Source organism: Athene noctua, chromosome 9 (genome assembly GCF_965140245.1).
Source record: "Athene noctua chromosome 9, bAthNoc1.hap1.1, whole genome shotgun sequence".
NCBI classification, from domain to species: domain Eukaryota; kingdom Metazoa; phylum Chordata; class Aves; order Strigiformes; family Strigidae; genus Athene; species Athene noctua.
The window spans coordinates 11,340,172-11,365,329 of NC_134045.1; the positions used below are offsets into that span (position 1 = coordinate 11,340,172).

The 25,158-nt window shown below is 40.9% G+C and overlaps 1 protein-coding gene across 1 annotated transcript in view; it reads right to left on the reverse strand.

The window, feature by feature from the left end:
• NKD1 (NKD inhibitor of Wnt signaling pathway 1) overlaps positions 1 to 25,158 on the reverse strand; it is a 110,012-nt gene that overhangs the window by 38,024 nt on the left and 46,830 nt on the right. Inside the window, exon 4 of the mRNA XM_074913299.1 lies at positions 1,176 to 1,233. Within this exon, the coding sequence (XP_074769400.1) occupies positions 1,176 to 1,233 (58 nt within the window). The remainder of the gene's footprint in view (positions 1 to 1,175; positions 1,234 to 25,158) is intronic.

Consider the following 25,158-nt stretch of genomic DNA (forward strand, 5'->3'; position numbering starts at 1 on the left):
ACACTTTTAACAAACAGTGACTCCATCACCTCAAGTATATCTTGCTTTTCTGTGTAACAGTAGCCGACCAACACCAGCTGAAATTGAGCTCCTATGTTACAAGCACATATGAGGGAATAGTCTTTGTAAACTACAGACATGACAGAAACATGGGATTCAAGAAACACGGTATATTAACACATTTCACAGGTAAGGAACTGAAAGACAGACATTCTTAACATAGAGAATCTTTCAAGTTCTGTTTAGACAGAAGTCTCTACCACCAGAAACAGATGACTGGATTATAAAAGGACAGAAATTTCCACGTTAAGCCTGACACAGTTCACTGCTCTAAATAAATTGGGCATATTGTTTCCACTAACCTATAATGTAAATCTAGCACACAGCCCATGCAACAACTTGTTAAACTAGTTTCCCAGAGACTTTCTGAAGACTCATTTCCTTTTTTTTTTTTTTTTTTTTTTTTTAAAAGAATGAGCAACTATGTCCTCAAATTAATCTCTTCTGTTCACCAACCCCCACCTGCCCACCTGAAGTTCTAGGTACCTCAGAGGTGTTCTTTGGCACACAGAATACAGTGTCCATACTCGAGGTTCCCAAAGGCCCTTCCCACCACAACAGCAATTCCATCTCCACTGCAAGGAGAGGCCTGATCACAGAGGAAGAGATGAGAAGAGCCTTGGAAAGAAGTTACCTGAGGCAATAATGATTCCATTCATATTCGAGAGAAATGGATTGAGTAAGAGTCTCTGGACTTTATTAGAAATTAATGCAGGAGTTTCTAAGTCTGGTCTGTATAACACAGAAGGGTGTGCAGCATATCTCAAAACCCAGTGCTAACATTTTCAGTGATCGCATTTACCAGCTCTGCTGGGGACAGTGATATTCACTACTGCTACCAATGCCAAGAGAAGTACCCGGGAAAAAGTTGTGAGACCTTGAATTAAAACACTTGGTCCCTATGATACAAATGGATGACTTTTTTCAATACTAGGAGGACAGTGGTAAGAGATGGAGAAATACTATCTTATTCCCATTTTAACAGTTCTGCCAGGCAAAAGACACATCAGTTTATCAAGAACTGCATTCTCATACATGCATTCTCACACTGACTTGTTCACTGACTTACTCCGATATCCCTTAATATTAACCAAGAAATTTTGTTCTTTAAATACCTTCTAGATGAAAGTGTTCATCACCAATTGTGTCTCTGTAGCCTTCCCCAGATAAATCCTGTTTAAAAAAAACAAAAATTAATGACAAATATACCATATACAAAGTGTTGAGGTGTTAAAAATATGTATTTATTATCGCCGGGATTAATTTAAAATGAGAGCACAAAGTTGTTTTCCAGGGAAGAAGTCAATCACTTTATTAGTGCTAGTCAATGCATTTAGTGCTATTTTACAATGCTCTGGACATACTTTAGGACAAAAATTTAATTGAGATTAATAGATTGTACAGGGGAAAGAAAAAAGAAGTGTTCATATTCTAATCCTTTTACGAAGTAGATTAGTATTTAGCATTTCAACATTCTGTCAAGCAAGCAAGATAAAAAACTCCAAATGGAAATGATAAAGGAGAAATAAGCCCTTCACTACCCACAGAGGAATGTTATCACTTGGTTCCACCAACAAACAGAAAACTTTCATATGCCAGAGGTCACCCAAGAAAAGCAGATACCAGACTCTAAAGAGCTGCCTGATCCTTCAGTCCCGAAATTAATGAAATTTTGTCAGCCCCAGTATGGCTACAGCAATACAGAAGCAGATGCCATAGATATGCAGATGATCTTATCTCAGACTCAAAAACCATTTCTCTAATGGTGATGAAGTAGTAATAAAGGGCATCAGTGGGATTTGGAGATAATCCCCCTCACAAAGACCCTGAAGAGCATTCCTACTCTCTTATTAGCAGACCCTTCCAGCTCCATCCCCCCCACCCCAGCTAAACCATAAGCATTGACAGCTATCCTCATGTGTTGCCTTCTCCCACTCATTCCGCAGGCTCTAGCATCACTGTAACGTCACCGACCTTACATTATAGTCTGACTCCCTAGATTCTCCACAAACATTCTCTGCCATGATAAATGGTTACAGTGATAAAGAAGGATATGATCCTAAAAAGCTGGTGTGCTGCACTCATGGCCATTATAACTTTACCTGCAAAAACACACCAGGAACACAGAGCCAGCATTCTTAGCATCGACTTGTGAACTGGAAGTTGGCAGTACAGAGCTTTTAGCACACAATAAGAATACCGGAATAACCTGTGAAAACTTATGTGCTGTTTTATTCATTAGCTTTATTGTTAAGTAATTTTATCACGATAAAAGCAGTTCACTTCTTTTTCTTGAAAAACCTGAGAGAGGTTCTTTGCTGCCTACCACATGCCCAAATGTTATTCTTTGAGATTAATTACCAGAAAGTAACTAAGCCACGTATCTTAGGAATTCTTCAGCATCAATTTCTGCAGCAGCATTTAAAAAATTAGATTTCAAAACCACTACCGGATAGCTAGCCCAGAGATCCTGAAAATATTGTTCTGTTCATGAGCAGCTACCCTGAAACAAAGTTAGAACTCACAGGCCAAATGGCTCTGAGAAATGCTGGCAACCTGGCCCGGAATGCCAGGGTTCTGCACAGCACAATGTTGCTATAAAAGCTGTCATTCTGAGTTTAGCTTTCCAAGAAGCAAAAACTATTTTGTTTCCTTGAGTTTTTGTTCCAGTAAGAAAGGTCCCTTCTTTTGAGCATGCACTGATTAGTATCAATCATTACCTTAAAGATTATCGAAGAAATAGACCATGAACGAAAAGAAGCCATTATATGTTGGCATAATTTATCATATTTCTGCAAGAAGACGATCTTTCCAAGGCCTTGTAAAACATAGTATACTTCTGTTTGATCAAATTCCCCTGTGTCATCATTTTCCATGAAGCTCTGAGAGCACCATCTCTGACTGCTCTCACAGATTGTGATAGCACAGAAGTAAGTGACTACGTAGGCATTTATGGCACCTTTGCTCTCTCCCACAATGCTAAATATTTAACTATTTTGGTCTGGTTTTTTTTAAACTGAACTCAGAATTCCTGCTCCCTCCTGCTCTCCTGAAAAAAAAATATTGTCTGTTAACCTGACCAGAAAATATGCAATGAGTAGGTAAAACTTTACTTGTGATGTACCTCTGAGGAGAATAGTACCTAGCGGGTAGCCTTCATCATTTAAGCTTTTAGCAAAGCAAATAGTGCATCTGGGTATCAAATGTTGCCTGTTAAAATGATGTCATTAATGTCATCCTCTACAAAATCCACAAGTCATTAACTTTTATAATTTTTCAAAAGATATAGCTTAAGAACGAGCTTGTTGATTGTTACATTGCTGATGTAAAATGCACCATCAAGTAACTCAATGGAAAAGAGTGGAAGACACGAGTGTGATACAGTAGAGTGAAGCATTAATATTCAATAAGTTAGCGTCCTTATTTTCTCACTTTTAATCATTACATGGGTCTTAAGTAAATATGTTTTATATTCATCTAGTTTCAGTTCTTCTCTAGCTCCTAGACATTTCAGTTAAAGTAGTAATTTAATGCAAGCAAATTTCCAGTGTTTCCACCTTAAACAAAATTATGATAAATTACCAAATTCTAGAAAAGTGGTTTCATGATGTTGAACCATAATATAACTGTTAAATAGCACATAAATTTAGAATCCATCCTGAAACTGATGAGAGCAACGTTTGATCATTTTAGTGACACATTTAAGCAGAACTCCTCAGCTCCCATTCAAATGTGTTGCTCTGTGTGTGTAAGATTATGACATGTATCATCTTTGATAGACAGAAGTGTATCTGTGAAAGGTGTGGGCAACTCTAAGATTTTACAGGAAAAAAAAATGAGAGAGAAAAAGAAACTATATCATTCATCTTATTATCATTAACTCCTCTTTCAAAAAAACCCTGCAAGAGTTACCTGAATATTTTTAGTGCCAGTGAGATAAATGTCACAACATGGATAAATACCAAAATGCACCTGCTTGAAAAAAAGATCCTGGACAGTGTATGTAAACTCACACTCAACAGGAAAGTACAAAAGCTGAGCAAGCATCAGAGAGAACAATCCTGACTGCAGCTTATACTGAATAAATGGAGTATTCTCCCCATCACCTGTACAAATTGCCTTAATGTGAATAAAACAGTGCATCTACCCCCAGCGACCCAAATTCAGAAAATGGACTAGAGCGGAAGGGTAAATGTGTAAAACGTAACTTGCAGCTCAAGAAACTCTAGTGGGAAGCAAATGCTATTGCCAGGTAGGAATATTTGAGACTGAGGAGAAGCGTGTTTGAGCATAAAGGAAACACAGGCTTGAAGGGATGAAACAAACCCACAGCAGCTCTGCCGTCTGGCCAGGCTCTGCGACGTGGGCCTCCCTGTGCAGCTGCCGGAGCCCGGCCCGCGGCAGGAGTGGTGCTGGAGAGAGCAAAAGCAACAACATTTAGGTCATAGGTAGTTGTATATCACTGTCCTGACACGATGTTTTAAATCACAACACTGTATTTTCAGGCTGGAACACTGAGTCATGAAACAACCAAAACCAGATGTACCCTGTGAAATACTATATAACTGAGGTCAGCAAGCACTTGAAAGAATAAAGAAAAGAAACATTTACGTAGAAGGATTATTTCAGCATGCCGTTTCTATAGGTTGCTGAACAGGAACCCATCTAGAGTGTCTACCTCACCAGGAGCTTCCCAGATAAGTAAGTTGGCCTTGGTTAGCTACCAACACAAATCACACAGAATGACTAAGACTCAGGCTCAAACATCTGCTTCGAAACTCTGAACAGCTGGCTGCCTGGCCTGGGTAGAAAGGACCATGTATCCCATATATCCCATTCTGATAGGTGCCACTGTACTCAGATTTAACAGGGTGGTGGTGGAGAGAAGAGATAATTAGTACAACTCCCTCAGAAATGCTGCTGAGTATACACATAGGAGAGGAAGAAAAACAAACCTTTAAAAGCTCCTGCACCCCCAGGGCTTCTATTTGGCTGGTTACAAGTCAGGCAATCGTCGCTCGCTTCCCACCTTTGCTGTGCAATTAGATTCCAATGAATTCTACCTCGCTGGGAATTTTAATTTTTTAACCTCAATGTCCGCCCTAATCACCCTGTGCAGTTTTCTTACTGATACATCTCTGGATACTAATGGCCAGGCACTCACTCTGGGGCTCCCAGCTGTGGATTTCCTTTTCACCGGCTATCTGAAAATGCTGCCATCCAAATCCTCACCCATTGTTCTGCCTACATCACTATATTCCTCCCATGCCTCTGCCGGCTCCTGTTCTGCTTCTACACTGAGGCTAAGCTCCTTGTCCTCACCTTCCAGGCTCTACACAGCTGAGCCCCAGCCCTACCTCCTAGCCCCTGTGCCCACTGACTCCTTTAATCCTGATCTTCAGTACAACTCCTTCTACCTGTCCTGGCTCTGTCTTTTCATGTTGCTCTTTGTGACACCCAGCATGTAAGAGCCAAAGCTACAGAATGCAAACGGAGTGTGCATTTTAGCAACCCACATTCAGACTAACATGGTGTTAAATACAGTTTTTCTTTTGGTATAAGTAGAGACAGCTACATCCATAGATGTATTCAATATATCAAAGAATAACCTTTGATTTAGGTAGGTTATCAGGATAACAAGCACATTTTTAAAGTTTGGACCCCTCTACTCCCTGTACTACATCACAGTCAATACTGTGTTAATTAACATTTTTCTAGAAGGTGTTGCTCTTCTCGAGTAGAAACAAGTTGATTTACCTCTCCTTCTTCAAACATCTCATTAAAATCCTTTGATTTAGCCTTAAGACTAAATTTTCCACATTTTTGGCAAAAAACATGCACACATTTCCTGTTTTAGTGAAGTTCTTATCAAAGTATCATATCCATCACGTTCCGCAAGTACAATACAAGCAAAATGACAAACTGTCAACCAAGAAAACTTTCCTCCCTATTTTTAACCATCTGACTGAAACGTGGGGGTTTCTTCTCTCTTTATTCTCATACTGATGCAATAAAGTTCCAGTACTTCTGGAAAGAGCAAAGTTGAAGAAATGCGTTTCACAACAGGACTGCAGGGGACAAGATATGTGGTAACTAACATCTTGTGGAACAGATTTTATAATGGTTTTAAAGTAGCTGCCAACAAGAATACTGTGTCACCTATGCCCAAACTTCCATGCTTAATGTGGACAGAAAACAATGCTAAGAAATAGAGAACGAGGATGCCCTTTGGCCTTCCACCCAATGACTGAGGGCTCAGTCAACTGTTAAGTGGCTGTTGTGAAGGCTTCAGTCTCACTTACAGGAAACAAGTTTCCAAAATAAGTCAGATTTTCATATAGCAAGTCCTTAGAAGATTTTGAAAACCTAGTCTCCTGAAGAGGCTTCAGGAAACCCATCCAAACCCCAAAGCAGTCATTATTATTGTTTTACTTTATTTTTAATCTTGTCCAGACTTGAAGAGAAAGATGTAAAAGACTTTTTCAAAAAACAGTTGATGGGAAGAACTGAAATTTCCCATGAACTAGAAACAGAGCTATGTATAACCATGATCAACTCAAGCCTAGTCTTCACTACTAGGAAACCTATTCAGATCTCAAAGAATGGTATAATTTATTTTAGGATAATGCAGGTGAAAGTACATTCAGTTATTTAAGGTGATCATAATTCTTACAAATACAGCTTTACAGACAGGCTTAAAATTCAAAAATTAAATAACATTAAAGAAACAAATAAACAAACTACTTGTAATCAGACATACTTGGAGATGATATTTTGCTAGGATAGCAGCTTCCATGCACACAAATGCATGCAGTCAAATACAAAAGTGGACATTTGTGTGCACAGTTCTGTGATCACTACTTACAAACAGAAGATAAGAGTGCATTTTGGGCATGCATTTGGGTCTTTCCGCATTTGGAAGTGAACCCCTCATATTAATATTCTCTTTCAAAAATACTTGAAGATACCTCTCGTAAGCCTTTTCAAATAAACCACATGCTTCTGTATTACATTGTCCTATTTAGGACAAGAGCTTCTTTTCCTTCCCTGTTTCTAAGTAATCTGTATATCTAGGGCCTTACACAGATAAAGTATATATTCTGAGCCTCACTATAATGAAAACTGAAACCAGACCAATACAATCAACAATTAAAGCGTATACCATATAGAAAAACACTATAGAGCAATACACATTTATGCCTTGGTTTAAACCTAATATGGTTTCCCCTACATCATATTGTACTTTTCCTTCTGCAGCCATGAGGTTTTACTTTTTCTTTTTGAGTTTGCTGTTCCAGATAATTTAGTAATAAAGATAACTCACTAAGATTCAACTTCCTGTAAAGAATGTGTAAAGCAGCTCACACATGGAGAAGTCAAGGTGACTTCAACTTTTAGACCAACATTAAAACACACATTGCAACTGCAATAACACAGTTTGTTAAGCAGACACAGCAAACTCAACTTCTATAATGTTTTGTTTCTCTGAACAAGAACCTGGTGCTTTGTGATCCATTACAGACAGATTTTTCTTCCTCCACCACGCATGGAAGCTTCTCTCAGATAAAATGTCTTATATAATATAATATAATCACAGCAAGTAGAGTTGTCAAAAAAACAGATTTCCTCTCTAAGATCTCTGATAGCTGATCTTGGATGGGTTTAGCTGCTGACGTTTAGGATTTTACTGCCTTTATCTGCCACGATGGCCTTTATGCCCAAAGTTACGGTCTTCCTAACAGAGACAGCAGAGCACAATGGGTGTAGCACAACAGATACTGAAATTGATCCTTGGGTACCTTTAGCACAAAGTTCACACTAATACACCAGCTCAAAAACTATGATGGTGAAGTGCACAAATGCATTCAGTTTGGCTGCCTCTGCTCTAGAAGTAACTCCCAGCCATAATAATATGGTAATAGTGTTTGAAATCACTGCATCTGTATCCACCAATCTCACAGAACTGGAACCCCTGCTGTCTCATCTCACAGAAGGTGGCTGTAGAGCAATTCCAGCTGCAGGTAAAATACTGTGAAGATAAAGACAGGATAACAGAAAAAAAAAACAGTCACAAAGGATCGTGGACTATTAGAGGCTTCTGAGGCAAAAAATATCCCCAGTTTCTTTATATCCCTGTTACAGACCCTCAAATGGGTACAAGGAGCAGTTGTACAATATGTTTTTAAGGATATCCCATTCATAGGAACACAAACATGAGGCTGTTGAGGAAGTGAAAGTGCAAAGCAGATTGACACTTACACAAAAGCCTTCATGATGGACATTTGAATAAGAACGAAAGGAAAGGTGGTACTTTTTGATCCAGGTTGCTTGCAACATGCAGCTGAATCTCTTTTGTCCCAGTCCAATACCTGGACCAGTCTTTCTAACAGGATAAAACACAAATCCTTTCTTCATTATTCTGATATATTTGTTTTCTCCAGCCTATGAAAACTGGGTAGTGGCAATACTGAAACATGCTCTTTGCAGGTAGCTTTTTCATCTCTGCTGCAGTGGGTAAATGAGCATTCTCTTTTAGTGGTCAGTCACTGCAACGTGCATTCAACAAAAGCTACCAACCTGCTAATTTAACTTGAATCATAAGATTTCTATGTGCTGTAGAAGATAAGCATGCTTATAAATATCTATTTATATCTTGTATACACACACACAAAAAAAATCTATAGAAGAAAAAACCAGCAATAATAGCTTGAAGTACTATGGACTTGCTTAATATTATTACTTGTAGCCAGCAAAAAAGCATTAACAGATCAAACTATTCAATGTACATTAAGACCTGTAGATAGTCAGAAGATTCCTTTAGGGGACAGTTTTATTTAGACTACTCTGGTTTCAAGACAGAACATTACTGTTTCTATGATGTTTTCACCCTGCACTTTATGGATCTTTAGAAACTCTTGCTAGCTGTTGCAAAGTGACATCTTCCATTAACACTATTACTGGAATTCTGGAACTATTATGGCTTCTACTTTTTAAGGTTATAGGGTGAGACACAGTTTTTCAAGGACTTCGGCCAGATAAGAGGTTATATAATTGAAAGCAACTGTATGAATAGACATGGATTCAGCAGTTACTTTCAAACTAAAGGTTCCAACCATCTCCAACTAGAAAAGATCATCAGTCTTTGAGATTAAATAGGAGTGAAACATGAAATTACTGCTATTTGCTATATTTAAATTCACTTTGAAGCTACTTCAAAAGGATAAATGAACTAACTCTACAGATTCTGCTATTTACCTTACATTGTTCTTCTAGCTATCCTCTAATCTTTTTGCTGATTGCAAAATCAGTTGTCCCATGTCTCCTGAGATCTTACCTTTGCATAGATCATAGTGATGAACAAGTCTAAGGACATGAATGAAGGAGGACAAATCTTCATCTACCTTCCAGCCTGGAGAAGCTCAATAACTCCTCCAAATTGCTTATTTTGTGCTTCTTCACCGCAGCATGCGGATGGGCATAGCTACGTAATAAATCAGATTTTCTGTTCAACTTCCTTTCATGATAGATTTGGTTACCAAGAAACTCTTTTAACAGACTTAAATGCACTGAGGTGATTTTACCCAGGCATACTCTGGGAAACGAGCATGTAGAAAATGGTTACAAAGCTTGACTACAGAATAACTTGCTCATTTAAGACGTGATCACTGAAATCAAGGTTACTCTCTCCACCAACTACAGCTGTAACATACTGTATTCTGAACCTTTCTTGTGATAATAGCCTGTGTCTTCCCATATAACTCAGGTTTTTATACAGCTCAAATGCTTAAAGCTCTTCTAGAATGATAATCAATGGTCCTCTATTATGTTTATAGCTCTAAGACTTTTCCTGCTAATGGATGACGTATATTTATGCAGCTGGAGGAAACCTGGATTCAATAACCGCTCCACCACAGACTTACTGTGTGGTGTAGGGTAAGTCATTTAAATCTCTCTGTGCCTTCATTTTTCAGCTGTAAAACAGAATTCTTGATGCCCATCTTTGCAAAGAGCTCTGAATCCTCAGGATGAAAACATACCCTGCTAAATAATATTACCTTGTTAGGAAGCACAGGTGTGTGACCCTGGACACATATGCTAATGTTGATCCATAAATCTGTCAACAGGAGGTGCTGGCAAAACAGATGGTTCACATTCCTTTTTAAACCACCTCTTTGTCCCCAAAGCCCAGGTATGTCAACCAATCATTTTATAACTGATCAGGGTTTTAACAGGCCAGGAAGTCACAGTGAAGCACAATGCCACCAGCATTATGGCTAAAAATGGAGCCAACAAGAGGAAAAGACAGACATAGAGGCTTCTTTTACTCTTCTCCTCTGCTCCCTGGCACATAGGACAAACACTGTAAGGCTCTGCAGAAAAAGATAAAAGAAAAAGCAGAACCCGTCCCCACACATTCCTGTAAGTAGTACAGCATCACTGATCATGCCTGAATGCTGATTGATGCTGTGTACATAGAAACAGACACATGCTTTTTAATGACAGGCAATAAAAAAACCCCACAGACACACACCATTTAAAAACCTGATTTAGATGAACAGTTGCATGTTGATCCACAGGATCAGGAGGATTACAAGCAAATAAAAAGTTCGCTTTAAACGTTTATTTTATTTTTTACTTAAGAATTACCTCTATTATTAGCTCAATAGCTGAAAACTGAGCACCCAGCATTTTCTTTGAAAATGTTACTGCAGCAACAAGGGCTGTGGCAGGATTTATGCTGCAGAGGCTGGGCAGGCTGCTGGGAGGGAGCACTTGGGTGTGGGGGACAGGCAGGGAGGGCAAGCGGGCAGGCAGGGAGGGAGGGCTGGGAGGGCAGGGCAGGCAGGCAGGGAGGGATGGCAGGGCAGAGCAGGCAGGCAGGGCAGGGAGGGAGGGATGGCAGGGCAGAGCAGGGTAGGCAGGCAGGGCAGGGCAGGGAGGGAGGGATGGCAGGGCAGAGCAGGGCAGGCAGGCAGGGCAGGGCAGGGAGGGAGGGATGGCAGGGCAGGGAGGGAGGGATGGCAGGGCAGAGCAGGGCAGGCAGGGCAGGGAGGGATGGCAGGGCAGAGCAGGGCAGGCAGGGCAGGGAGGGAGGGATGGCAGGGCAGAGCAGGGCAGGCAGGGCAGGGAGGGAGGGATGGCAGGGCAGAGCAGGGCAGGCAGGGCAGGGAGGGAGGGATGGCAGGGCAGAGCAGGGCAGGCAGGCAGGGCAGGGCAGGGCAGGGCAGGGAGGGAGGGATGGCAGGGCAGAGCAGGGCAGGGAGGGAGGGAGGGATGGCAGGGCAGAGCAGGGCAGGCAGGGCAGGGAGGGCAGGCAGGACAGGCGGCCGTTTGGACCGTCTGCCACGCACATTCCCATAAAAGGAATCCCAGGGCCAGAGGACCACATCAAAGCCGCGGAGTTTAGCAGATTTCCCCTTCCCCTCCCCCTGAGTCTTTGAGACGGAGACTTCATACTCCAGAATTTAATATATTTTCCCTCCCTCCCCCCATCAGCCCCTTTGTCTGCGTCTCTGTTCTCTAAGAGCTAACAGATGTTGATGCCATATAGTTTCAAAGAAAACTTTTGATGCCCACATAACTCATTACAACTAATATATTCCAAGAATGCTTGTAGCTCGGGAAACACTGGGGTGAAAAAACAGAGGAGAGGGGGCAAATGGCTACACTGAATAAAGCCTTGAGAGAAAATAAATAGTTCACTTCAAAGTCATCAGGGAATTCTTTAACAAGCTCTTTCTTCCGCAAAACACAGAACAAATTCAGCTGAGTCTAGAATTCCCAAAGGAAAAAAATAAAATCAAACCCTACATAAATGGCAAACCAGAGGGAAGCATCAGAGAGGTCGCCTGGCTCACCCAGCAACAAAGTGCAGCATTCTCGAGGTTCGATATTCCCAAGCAACCTGCAGTGTGCCAGGGCACAAAAGCTCTGCTGAAAAGTGGAGACTGTCAACAATAACAATACAGAGAGCCCGGAAAAAAGCTAACACTGTCCCTCTGCATGGAACGAATGCAGGCAGCGATGAGATTGCTCAATTCACAGAGCACTTCAGTTCAGCCTTACAACATATGCAGGAGGACATCACGAATGTCACAGGTATAAAGAAACATTTGCTCATTTAGCAAAAGCAGGTGATTGTATTGTTCAGGGCAGGCAGGTCCATGTTCTTAGCTGTTTTCTAGGGTTACATCTAGGATGCGACCCTTCATAAATTTTTCTAGCAGGTCTCCTCCCCTTCCCTGCTGCTTCAGCACACAGCTGCATTCTCCTTTCCGTTTGGTGAGAAGCCCCCCAGGAGTCACCAGGGGTTGGTAGGGAGAAAGGTTGAGAAAAGGGGGGAGGGCGAGAATGTGATTACATCAATTTCCACAGCAGGAGGATCAAATTGCATCATTGTACACAACTTGGGGCCCGCTCTTTTATCCCTGATGCAGGCAAATTTCCTATTGAAATCAGTGGGAGACTTGTCTGTGCAAGGACTACAGAATTGGGTATTCTGTGATCACAGAATTAGAAAGCAGTAGGAAGCCACACCTGGCAGCACATCTCTCTGTGGTGCCCTGCCCTCCGTCAGGGTGGATATCAGATTAAAACAAATGAAAATATAACGATGTTAAGTTCCTTATCCCTCTCATACACAAACTCCTAAAAATCTACCACTGCACTTATACTACTATAAAAGTCGGTATAAAGGTCCTATCAGTGAACTGCAGGTTTCACACAAAACAAGTAACAATGAGAAAGAAAATATTGAGGGGGGGGGGGGGGGGGGCTGGGGGAGTACTACAAAGACACAAATGGGGAAGACAGGGAGAAACTAATCTCACTACAAAATCGTAGGCATCTCTCATCTAACAAAATGTAAAGAGTTTTAGAGGTTTTAGACTAACAGGTATGTTCTCCTGCTTGGGGTTTTTTTTCAGGGTTTAGATGGGAGAGGAGAAACAAATCCAGGCAGCCCTACTTCTGCAGCAGCAACAATGCATGGTCTCTTTTTCTGAAGGGTTCAGATACAAACCATAGTACCATACCACAATATGAGGAATTAGTTTTTCACTGCTGCTCATTTCCAAGCACCACACTTTGCATCCACACTTTGCATCCATTTGCGTAAAGATTTGCCTTGTAGTAGCTCAGTAGTCTCCCCACTTCAGCTGCTGCTACTCTCATGCACACCTTCTTTGCAGAATAATTATCCCCAAACACATCAGTAAACAGCTTAGGAAAACCAGAACTAAAATCTATCAGGTTTGTCCATGATAAAATGTGGTTCCTTGTAAAATGATTCCTTATTATCTCCTGCCTCACTGTTTGGGGATGGATCATTTCCTCCTGGGAATAACAAGGAAGGCGTCCTCAAGCCTTGTGGCTTTCTAAGTAAAATACCGTATTACTGAGGTCATCCACTACATTGCAGGGAGGCAGAAACTTCAGCAGAAGAACAAACAGAAGAGCTGCTCAGGTAACTCAAATCTAGTCTGTGGACTTGGAGATTTCCAAATGGCAGAGCAGGGCCAAGACAAAAAATATCATGAGAAGACGGGGCATCACAGAAGAAGAAAGCGTTACTGAGCCCTTAGGGTTAAACGCATGAAATCAGAAGATTTAAAATTCTATTGTATAAATTCAAAAGCTTACTAAACTCTCCAAACAGAACATCTGTAAGATCTGGGTTCCAAGTTTGCTCAAAACACCCCAACACGTCTGGACTAAGAGGGCTATTCAGTGCGTGGAAAGGCTGAGAAGCCCCACCACTAGAACTACTTGTGTGGTGGCTGTGCTGCAGCAACACTCCTGTCTCCGTCACACGGCAGGTTCTGAGTGACCAGCACACAGCACTCGGGCCAGGAACTGCCTTCGGAGTACACTGTGTGTTCTGCCCATGGTTTTTAGAACTGTCAAATAGTATATTGCAGTGGGGGCTAATGACATGGCCCTTCTGTCTCACATACACCAAAGCAAGATAAAAAAGAATCCCAAAGTACACAATATAAAATAAATGTGATGGCTTGGTTTTATTTCAGCTGAGCCCTGTTGTGACTATTTTGTGACAGCAAAATAATCTGTCCTTTAGGATGAAAAAATATCACATGATAGTTCAAAGAAAAAACCAAACCAAAACCAAACCAACAACTTTGTAACTACTTTGTAACTGTTACTTACAGTGGCTGTTGGCAACAAGAGCTGGAGTTGCCGAAGCATAAGATGAAGCACAACAGCAGCAGCACCATGGCTGAGGCTTTACAATAAAAAAATACCAGAACTACAATCTGAGGTTCCTCCTAAAGATGGTGATGCTTTGCCTGAATAAAGACTTAGAAATCTGCACCTAAAGCAATAGTCTTGACTTTATACCATGTTTCTGCTTTCTATACTCAAAACATTAACTACAGAGGAACTGATATATTCAGTATCTTTGCTGGACTCTCTCAGCTGTTTCTATACATTAGAAATTTATATTCAATAGGCTAAGTTACTTCTGCTGAAATTTGACAAAGAAAAAAGACAAACTGATAGATAAGCCAAAGCACAAATACTTTCAAGTGTTATCTCCTTCAAATGGTCTCAGCAGTAGGGGCCCAGCAGTAATGACTGCTCTCAGAAACTCGTAATTCTTCAATGTCTCAAGCAAATTAAAAGCAATTAAAATTCTTTAAATTTTTCCCAAACTTTTTTTTTTTTTAACTGTCAAAGATACCATCAATGCATTTTCAACTGTGTCCCCCTGAACACTAAAGGTCTAGACAGAAATCTTTCAGATGTGTGTGGTCTTCCTCAAACAGGACTTCTACTGATACACACAGGAACTGTGCTACAGATAGGAGGTAAAAAACAAAACGACTTCAGTCTGCCATGATGAAGCAGATCCTCATTTTGATGCTCTGACGTTCTGGACAGGCAAAACTCTGAACATTGGGTCATCGGTACAGTTTTGTCTCCTCAACTGGGCAGAATGATGATTATGGCTGGTTTTCACCATTTCAGGGAAAATGTTTGGTTTTCTGATTGTGTGTGTGTGTGAGTGTATGTTTGGTTTTTTGTTACACTGTAAGAACAACAGAAACTTTAAGGAAAAAAAAGATTAATTTTGCCAAACATTAAGTTTTCTCTCAAGAAATACTGACAGAAAAACATAATCCAGTCTCAAAGAACATATATGCAGTCCCTTAGCCTGAAACAAAGGAATTTATCTTGCAGTGATGGCACCAAACCTGGGTTTCTGAAGCACTATGGGAGCTAGCATTTGTAGGACCTTTCAATGTCTTTTTTTCCTTGTTCCACTATCTCCATTAACAAGCATTACTGTTATCTATTACTCTTCTGGAGTATACTCTAGCAGAAACCACTGCCTGTGCTTCCCAGCGCTATGAAGATCCACAAAACCCCCCGGCCCAGGAGGATGCACTCCAGAAGGTACACATGGATTTTTTTCTTGCTACCTGCAAGTGCTTGCAGTAGAGAAGACCCCACCAAGCTTTACTATCTGGAGATCTCTTGTTCGCTTCTTGCGGTGACAAAGCCCAGAGAAAGATGAACGCATGGGTCTTGGGCAACCAAACTGTATCTTTTGGCCCAAGTTTCAAGTGCACGGGTACTCTAAGATCAACTCCGAAGGCCAGTGGTCCATCTCCAGGCATGATGTTTTGTATAATTTCAGATATAGTGCATGTATCTCACAAAAGCTGGCCCTGGTGTCAGACTTCACACAAAATGGGAGAGGCCACAACCAGCACCATGAGAAGCCAACCAAACCAAGGATAATGGATGTTGTCAAAAGCTGTAAAAGCACCATCTCCATGTTCTGAGCTAGGGTTAGCAAGTCCTCAGTGTGCTCCCCTTGGAAGGGCACAGCCCCCCTTTACACAGCTTGCATAGGAAACACGACTCCACGATTAGCACAAAACACTTTGACAAAAGTGGCATCACTTGGGATCAACAGCCACTGTCTCTTCCCATAGAGGGTGGGAGAAGGCCAGAAGAAAAACTTAGGGTACTTCAGTTTCATCACAGGTCCACAAAGTCTTCCTCGTGGCTGTAACTAGCAAGTGACATAAACTGGAGTTTTAGAGTCTTACCAGGTTACCATCCTGTCTTACTTTCCTTTTTAAACCAACTTAACTCCATCTTTGTGGCAAGGTTTTGTACTCATTTGCTATGATTTATAACATCTTATTTAAACATAAAGGACAGTGGAAATCCTTTACGATGTTTATACAATCTTTAATATTTTCCATGAGGACCAGACACATTTGGGAGGGGAGGGAGGAGGGATGACAGCAGAATGCAGATTATATGCAGAACAGCAGGTTTGACCGACCCCATGCAGCTGTTAAGGGGACAGCAGCATCTTAAAATTCACATTTGCCCAGGGAAGTTTTACCTAGTCTTATGCAAACACCTGAAAGGCATTAAAGGAGGAAGGAAACCTCAGCACTTCCAGTCAGTTCACTTTGCTCACTTGACGTTACAAAGACTGTTTCCTTATTTTTCAATTCAAGCCTGTTGGTCCATTTCATACGCTCCAGTATGAAAGATGCACAAAGAGGAATGATGCAAAATATTATTAAAATAGAGGAAAGTGACAAAGAGACTTTATTAGTCCAAGCTACCTTCATTTAAATTTTAAATATAAACTAGGAGAAATATTTCATCACATTCATTACTGGCATCTCAGTTAACACTGTTATTTTAATGTCAAATGTTTTTTAATGCTGCTAATTTGTAATTGCTTTTATTTAAAGAATGAAAGAAAATTAACACAAACAGAAAAGATCTCTCCTCTCTCGCTAGGCACAACTCTTAACTTCAGTCAGAAGAATCTGTCAGGCAGCCCAGATTGCATCAACAGCTTCATAAGCTCATGACACACCAGCAACACAGCACAAACTGTTGCCCAAGCTGTCCTGGCAAGACATGCAAGCCTTGATTTTGATCCCAGTTTTACCCTAGTTTCACATTTCTGTAACTGCAGTAGAACAAACTCAGAGTGGCTGGAAACAGAATTGTGCCTTCACCTCTTGCTGGAGCATTCAGGACCAACTCATTTTATAGTCGGCTATAGCATCAATATCAAAGAGATATTTTAACGTAAGTTGAAAACTCTTCATACTCTTCCACAAGCAAAATATTAAGAACCCTGCCCTAGAGAAAGATGAAAGAAGCCAATCTCCCCTTTAAATTACCAAGCAAGCCTGGGCCTTGACTCCTTTTTCAATAGGAAGTCAAAACGTCTGACTTCAATCAGTTTGTATAAACCAGCTTTTGTTTTTCCTTTTACCCAAATGACTCCACTCTTAAGGATTTATTGTAACTGGATTGCTTTTCTTCCCAGCAGGGAGCTGTAGCACTAGCAAAGCTGTTCCACACAGTAGGTTTTCCGCTGATTGAATTTCTAGACTTTCAGCTCTTCGGAAATGTTTGCTCTTGTACAAGCTGTCAGAGGGAAATTGTGTGCAGTCGATTTTGTCTCAGCTAAAGCCAGGTGGGGTTCCATATGCAGCCAGCCAATGCAGAATTGAAAGAAGGAGGATCAATCAAATTGCAAAGGAAAAAAAAGGTCTCAGCACAAATAAACAAAAAAAACCCCAAACCCACCCTAAAGAAACAAACTGCACAACAAAAAAGGGCAGGGAAAGCAGATGACAATGAAAACCATTTCTGTAAATGGGTGCACTTGAAAGAACCAGTAACATCCTTTCTTAAAAGAAAAACTTTTATGTAAAAATCACTAAAAGAACGGCTAGGAGCCATCTGAAGAAGCTGTTCTATTGAACATGCACAAGGACAACACCATTATGCTGCTCCAAAAGCAAGCTGCTGTACAAACTCTCATCCTTTGGAGCAGCCCACCCTACCAGTACTGCCACTGTCAGCACCAGGGTCACCTCATGGTACAGCAAACCTACCACAGTGAGCACTGGAATACCCAGGCCTTTTACACTGCCTACTATGCTTCTGCGTGGTTCTCTATAATCAGAAACACACATTAGGAAAATGTAGGAAGCCATTGCAAAGCACCTTTTGCTGCCATGCTTGTCACAGATGGTGGTGGGTGATTTAACAAGAAGGATTTTTCAGCCATCGTGTTCTCAGTATCTTACAAAGACTACAGAGTCACCTCCACTTCAAGTGCACCATAGCCATCACCTTGCCACACATATGGCCTAATGGTTCAAACTGCTGCCTGCACTTGAGGTTTTGTTATTTAGAAAACTAGTAAGTGACAAGGGCAGAAGTGCACAAAGATGCCAACACAACCAAAGAAGTCAGAAGAGCTGCAAGCAGAAATTAGGACATCTGCATTAAAGATCCCATAAAATGATCTCAGTATAAGCCATACTGAACCATGGTCTGGTCTGCAATAGATCACATTTCTAACTCAACAGCAAGGACAAATTTTGGTTCTAGCTGCATTACAGGGAACAGAAATTCTTTTAAGCATAACTCAATACTTCCAAATGACATGTAAACCATGAATGTGACAGTACAGGTGAGTATTAGACTGGGGAATCTCTGCCCTGCTAGCCATGGGTAAACAATATTTAAGTATACCACAATATGACCAGGAGCAATCACACCAACATCAAGCACACCATCTTGCCTAAGTACTGAAGTTTGCATTTTGATGACCCTGTATTATAAATTTGTTCCATCTGTTTTTTCTTTTAAAAACCAGTTACAACTAGTGGATCATTCTTTTTTTCACACAGTGAAAATCACAAAACCATAAAACAGAGGTTTTGTTTTTAAATTACCATACTTGACCTTAAAAGACTCTTAAGTCCTACTACCATACATTGTTCAGGAGTCATCCCTGTGTGTTTAGTGAGCAGTCAAACAGTGCAGCAGTATCCCTAGTACTCGTCTGCAAGGACAGTAACTCTACATGCTAAATGAATAATGGAGAAAAGCACTTTGTGTGTTTGGTGAGGTTTCTGGTAGCAGGGGAGGGGGCTACAGTGGTGGCTCCTGTGAGAAGCTTCTCGAAGCTCCCCCAGCTCCAAGTGCAAGGAGTGTTCCCCCTGAGGAGGAAGGAGTGGTGGGACTAACTGCACGCCTCCATTCCTGCCCCCTGAGCCACTGGTGTGGAGGAGACAATATCAGGAGCAAAGATGAGCCCAGGAAGAAGGGAGGGGTAGGAAGAAGGGAGGGGTAGGAAGAAGGGAGGGGTAGGAAGAAGGGAGGGGTAGGAAGAAGGGAGGGGTAGGAAGAAGGGAGGGGTAGGAAGAAGGGAGGGGTAGGAAGATGGTGGTTTTAAGAAGTGGTTATACTTCTCGTTGTCCTGCTCTGTCTGTTAAGTGGTATTGTTGTTAGTGTTTGAATTAAACTGATGTTCTTTTTCTTCCCCTAATGAGTCTATCTTTTGCTGGTGACTATGATGGGTGAGTCATTCTTCTCTGTCCTTATCTCAGTTCCCAAGCCTTTTGTTGTATTTTCTCCTTCCAGCTCCTGAGGGGGAAGGGCTGAGGGAGCAGCTGCCTGGTGCTCAGTTGCCCTCTGGGTTCAAACACCACCACCTTGCAAAAAGGCTTTCTTAGAGCATGCCAAGCATCTGCAAGAGTGACTGGTGGCAGAGTCTCAGTGAAGGTGCAAAAAGTGAACTTTCAATTTACTGTGCAATGTCTTTCCTCAGAAGACACTCACTATGCAGTGAGAAAAGATGACATCTATCATGAAACAAGTAATGATAATGAGGATTTTTGCCTCTATTCTTCCCTAGTCAGCTGCCTTCTATTAACAGTGGTTTTCTCTCTCAGCTCCCACCTTACTTCACCTGTTAAGTGTAGCTCAGTGATTTTCCTGCTGGGAGTGTGTTCAGACACGCTCTCCCAACTCAGCACACTGACAGCCTGACATTCGTATTCCTAATCAACAGTGCACCTCGACAAAGCCCCGATGATGAAAGGAAATATCCTGGCTCCAAAGTCTTCTAAAGGGCCACCTGACTGACAAAGGCATTTGCACCACTATTTGCACTATATTTAATGAACCTCATTATCTAAACAGTTGTCTGTTCATGCTCATCCCTAAAGTTTCCTCATTTTTTTGTTACCTCTTGGGAGGCTACAGTTCCTCTTTGACCATAAAGAAAAACATTGCAAACAGAAAAGAAATAAGTCAGAGAGTAATTCCTGATACACAAGAAGGAAACAAAAGGCTGCAAATGACCTGAAACTTTGATCAGTCTTTCTTCCTGATGATATTAAGCCTTACTCCAGCTGTCCCAGCCACTAGTGCTAACAGCCCCAGCCCAGGGCTGTAACCATGTACAATAGCTAAATAAGGTACTGCCTTAAGATAGAAATTCATCCATAAATCCCAACAAAGGTTATTACTCTCCAATTAAAGACACACTGGCATTTTCACCTAAGTGCAGATTTGATTTAGAGGGACACAGTATTTAAGATTCAATATTGCAAATGCATAACCTTCAGTGTCCTATGGGAAAAGTAGAACAAGGATTGGTCAATTCTCGCAACACAGACTGAAGAAGCTCAGACTGCCTGAAAGATTTAGTATCCGATTATGATTTCAATCAAGTCTTCTATTGTAAAATTTGATTTGTGGACAAAGCGCAAAGAATTATTCTGGAGCTGACAGATGTAACTGAAGCAAGGTAGGCAGAGCTCCAACACAGCTTCTCGCAACACTTATCCCTAACTAATTGCTTCATTTGTTACATATAGGCCACTTTCAGGTCCTAAAAACCAGAGGACAACAATACCTGAACTGTCTATCAAAGCTAGTGTTTTTCACCATGACCAGCCTTAGAGTTTTGAGAGTTTTGCTCTATTAACCTACTTTGAATAAAAGCCTGCCTTCCTCTTTGTCTAAAAGATAGAGTTATGAAAGGGAGAAAAGGGAAACGAGAAATGATTGAGTGAGGCAAGACGACATTTAGGGATTTTGGAAAAGGAGGACCAGAGCTTGAAGCCTTGCTGCTCTCCTCCACGCTCTCCCAGCTGAGCCACCAATGATCTTATACTGACTTACCTATGCACTGAACTGGAAAACACATACCTTCCTCAAAAGGTTAAAACAGAAGTTTGAGTGCATGAAACACTACTCTGTGGTGTGTAATTATACAATATACACAGTGTGGATTTGCTACTTCTCCCATTTAAGTAAACGGAGGTTTTGCCGTTGATTTTAATGGAAGGAGACCTTATTTCCATTATATAGCACAGGCCATCTGCAGATTAACATCCTAGACTATATGTCATGCCTTGCAGGTCTCACTTTAGACTATAATCGTCTTTCATCCCAAACAAACTGCTGTCAATTTGCCTTTATTTGCTTCAACAATTGTCTTACAGTTATTACCGGAAACTACTGACTTCTTTTGAAGGAACAAGGCAGTTTCACACAGAACGAGGATGGTGATGACAGAAGAAGATAAAGGAAGAAATCTAGGGGAAGTTACATATATGTATACATATATCATTATTTTTAAAAACACAAAAGACATTGAGGTTGGGTGAACTTAGAGACAAGGTTTAACAACACAAGTCGAGTAGAAAACAGATGCATAGAAGAAGTTAAAGGCACTCAGTCATGGAAACCTTTGCGCAGACACTAAAGCTTTCTCAAATGAACAGTTGTTTTGAAACCAACTTGACTCCTTAAATGAGTAAATTGTACAGTATGCAGGATCAATCATCTAAAATGAATGCTTAAAAACAATAAAAAAAGATCATGGTATTTGTAAGAGTAACAGCACATGAAATATCATATCACGCTAATACTAATGTTAATTATCCCTCATTAAAAATAAACTTCAAAGTGAGACAAGAAACATGAATGGTAATACAGGCAAGATTTAAAAGTGATGATAGAAACTAGGATAAGGTATATAATAGAATACACAGTGAAAAGGGAGTAATCAAAAAGACTAAAGTAAAAAGAAGGCAAAGAAGCAAAGACTACAGCAGGAAAGAAAATGGGATGGGTGTAGAGAAAGAATGTGCCCAGATGTCTTTATACCCTATCTATTCAGGGTCACAGCCCACAAACATTTAACACCTGATGAAACGACTACAGCCACGGCCATTGCTGTGAATGTCAGTGACCTGGGTCTAACTCTTAAAGACATTCCTAGGTTTGGAGTTGCAGGGGCTTCTCTTCTGAATGAGCACACGCACGTGTATACACACACGTGCAGCTGCAGGATTTAGTCATTAGTTCACAGCCCTTTCAGAGTTGCATTTTTTTCTTACAATATGGCTTCAGCAGCCATAGTCTTATGCAAGCGAGAATGAATTGCTGGGAGTGTGACAAAATAGGGTGCAACACAGAGACAGATACCCAGTGGAGACGAGGATTCTGAGAAATTATGGACAAATTCTACTGCTTATCTGACAGAGACAAGACGGGCTGCTGGCTGACACTTCAGAAAGCGCTGAGAACACTGCCCCAGTGAGAAAGGCTCCTTTAACATGTAAATGAACTTTCCTCAGATCACGTATATGTAAAATAAAGTTAGGTATCAACACCTAACATATACATGGAGCTGCCTTGAAAAAAAAAAAATCAAGAATGCAAAAGAAAACTGGGTATGAAGGAGATAATTCTGGGGATGACATCTTTCAGTGAAGCTCTTCTATACCTCCATAGCATTGAAAAAGGTCAGATTAATTCTTTGCCCATCTTACATTTCTGAAAACAGTGTCACCGTGCTGAAGCAGTTTGGCCAGCTGACAGTGCAGTACTTCACCTACCACAAAGCTCCCCTGTGCTGCCATGCACTGTCTGTGCTACCTGAGCAACCATTTTAAAGCAATCCTCAAACTTTCTCCATAAGCTGCTCTTACATCAGTGTTTATAGTATAGACATCCCCCTCAGATGTGTTGTACGAGGCAGAAAGGTGTAACTGTCCAATGACATTGCTCAAAGGTAATAATCTGTAACAGGGATTCTAGAAAACAATTAAAACAAAAATCTGAGGAGTGGGAAAAGTGCATAGAGGTAGGCTAGGAAAACACATGTTGTGATGGAAGTAAAGGCCCTGAAAGTTACGCTAAGCTTATGGGAAAACGCAATTCTCAAACGTTCATTTTAAATCTTATTTGTACAGGTTTTTTAGGGTCTCTAGGGCCAAAGCAGAAGCCCGAGCAGCTTGAGCTAGAGCAGTGTCCCTAAAAAGGCATCTGCTGCAGACTTACAAGCTCTGCAAATGAGGCACAGAGGGTGTGCCGTGCACAGAACAGAGCTTTACACAGCTTTCTGGTCCATTTCAAGTGATGAATATTGTAGACTCAAACTTTGAAGGGAAGCCTAGGAGGAGAGTGTCTGTTAACATGTGACAAGCTTTTGACTTCAGGAAACATGAACGCAACCTGGCTTAGATCATGAAACACAGTGGCTGGAATAGTTTTAGCATACCAGTTCAAAAATTCTTTGCCCTAGGATGGACTGAGGTGTTTCACATAGGCTGCCAGTATATGGAGTCTGCACTGGAGTCTGAGGTTCTCCATTTGCTCGCATTGTACTATCAACAGACCATTTAATTTCAAGTTTCTCTGCTTTTATGGCAAATAACTATGCATACCCAATATTTATCAATTGTAATGTAGCAGCAGAATCCTTGTTGACAGCTTAATTTTGTGAATCTCTTACACAAAGCCTGCAAAGCAAACTTCGTAGCTGCCGAGTTTGTTATGGGTTGGGTACTCCTTTGCATCCTGACTGAATCCTAAATGTGCCCAATAAAGCTCTGTTTATTTTAGCTAGGGATATTTCCATAGGCCTGTTTTGATGGGCAGAGCTCCTTCTCCTCTGCTTTGGTGTTTTTTCCATTTAAGAGTAACAAACTTGAAAGATTTGAAAATAAATAAATAAATGGAGCAGGAAACTATCATAGCTTCAAGATCTCACTTTCTGAGTAGAATTTAGGACAAGAGGCAATACTAACAAATACAATTTGTACTAGACTTTAAAGCCTACATGTTCAAGCCAATGATCACACACATACACAAATTCATGCTGTGAATTCTCTCATAAACTTGCTGGAGATAACACACAAAAGCTTGTTTAGACACCTTTGCTCTTTTTTTTTTCCTAATGTATTATCACTGTATTTATTTTTGTTAAATAACAAAATACAGTTATCACTGTATTTATTTTGTTATGCCCTTGCACATAGAACCTTAGCTCTCCGCTTACAACGTGCGTTCAGCTCTTCTCACCAAAGCAGGAGGGAATCAAGGAGAACACAAGTTTCCTAATTATACACAGGGCAAGTCACCACACTGTGACATTCAGAAGCAGTCATGCAGGCTTCTATGATCAGGGCTGTATTTAAGCCTTCTGATAACATACCAGGTCAGGTAGGTACACCACTCTGGACATATTAAACTGTACTGAGAGAAAACAGTAGTTCCTTTGAAAAGAGTTGGTGCGCACAGAGGTAACAAGGCTAGCTGTGTAGTTCGGTACGGGCAGCTGTCACAAGCCCTCCTTGCCTGCTCGACCTAGGGAAGAGCATAATGCAGCCAAGGAAAGAACACAGTTCAAAGGCCCAAGCCTGAAAGTAAATACTAAAATAAAAATTAAAGGAAAAATAAGAACAAAGGAATCTTAAGCTGGTTTGTCTGTTTTTCAATTTACACAACTGTAAACAAATTCAGAAGTTTATTAGTTTACAATGCTTTTTGTGGTCATGTAACTCAAATGTGAGCTTTGATTTAAGACATGGAATTTGGCAAGAAAGGAGTTTCAAGGAAGCCTACTCACTTTCTCATTAAGAAGATTAAAAAAGAATTCAAAATATTTAACTTTGAGTAATAAGGTCTGTACTTGTGTAGCAACTAATCTTGTGCTCATGCACATCCCAATTCAGTACTGCAATTGCTTAACTTTAAGCATCCAAATAATCTCACTGACTTCCCACATACTGCAGCACACGCTAAGTGCTTTGCTGAAACAGGGCCATGATCAGATTTAAACAGTGTCTCTTAATGAGGATTTACTCATCAGAATAAGAGCTCTCCAGAAAAGCCACTCAGCCTGTAAAAAGTTAGCCCTTCACCTTAACAAGCAACTTTTTATCTAACTTTGCCTTTAAATAACTGTCTTGCATACAAGGAAGGAATCTA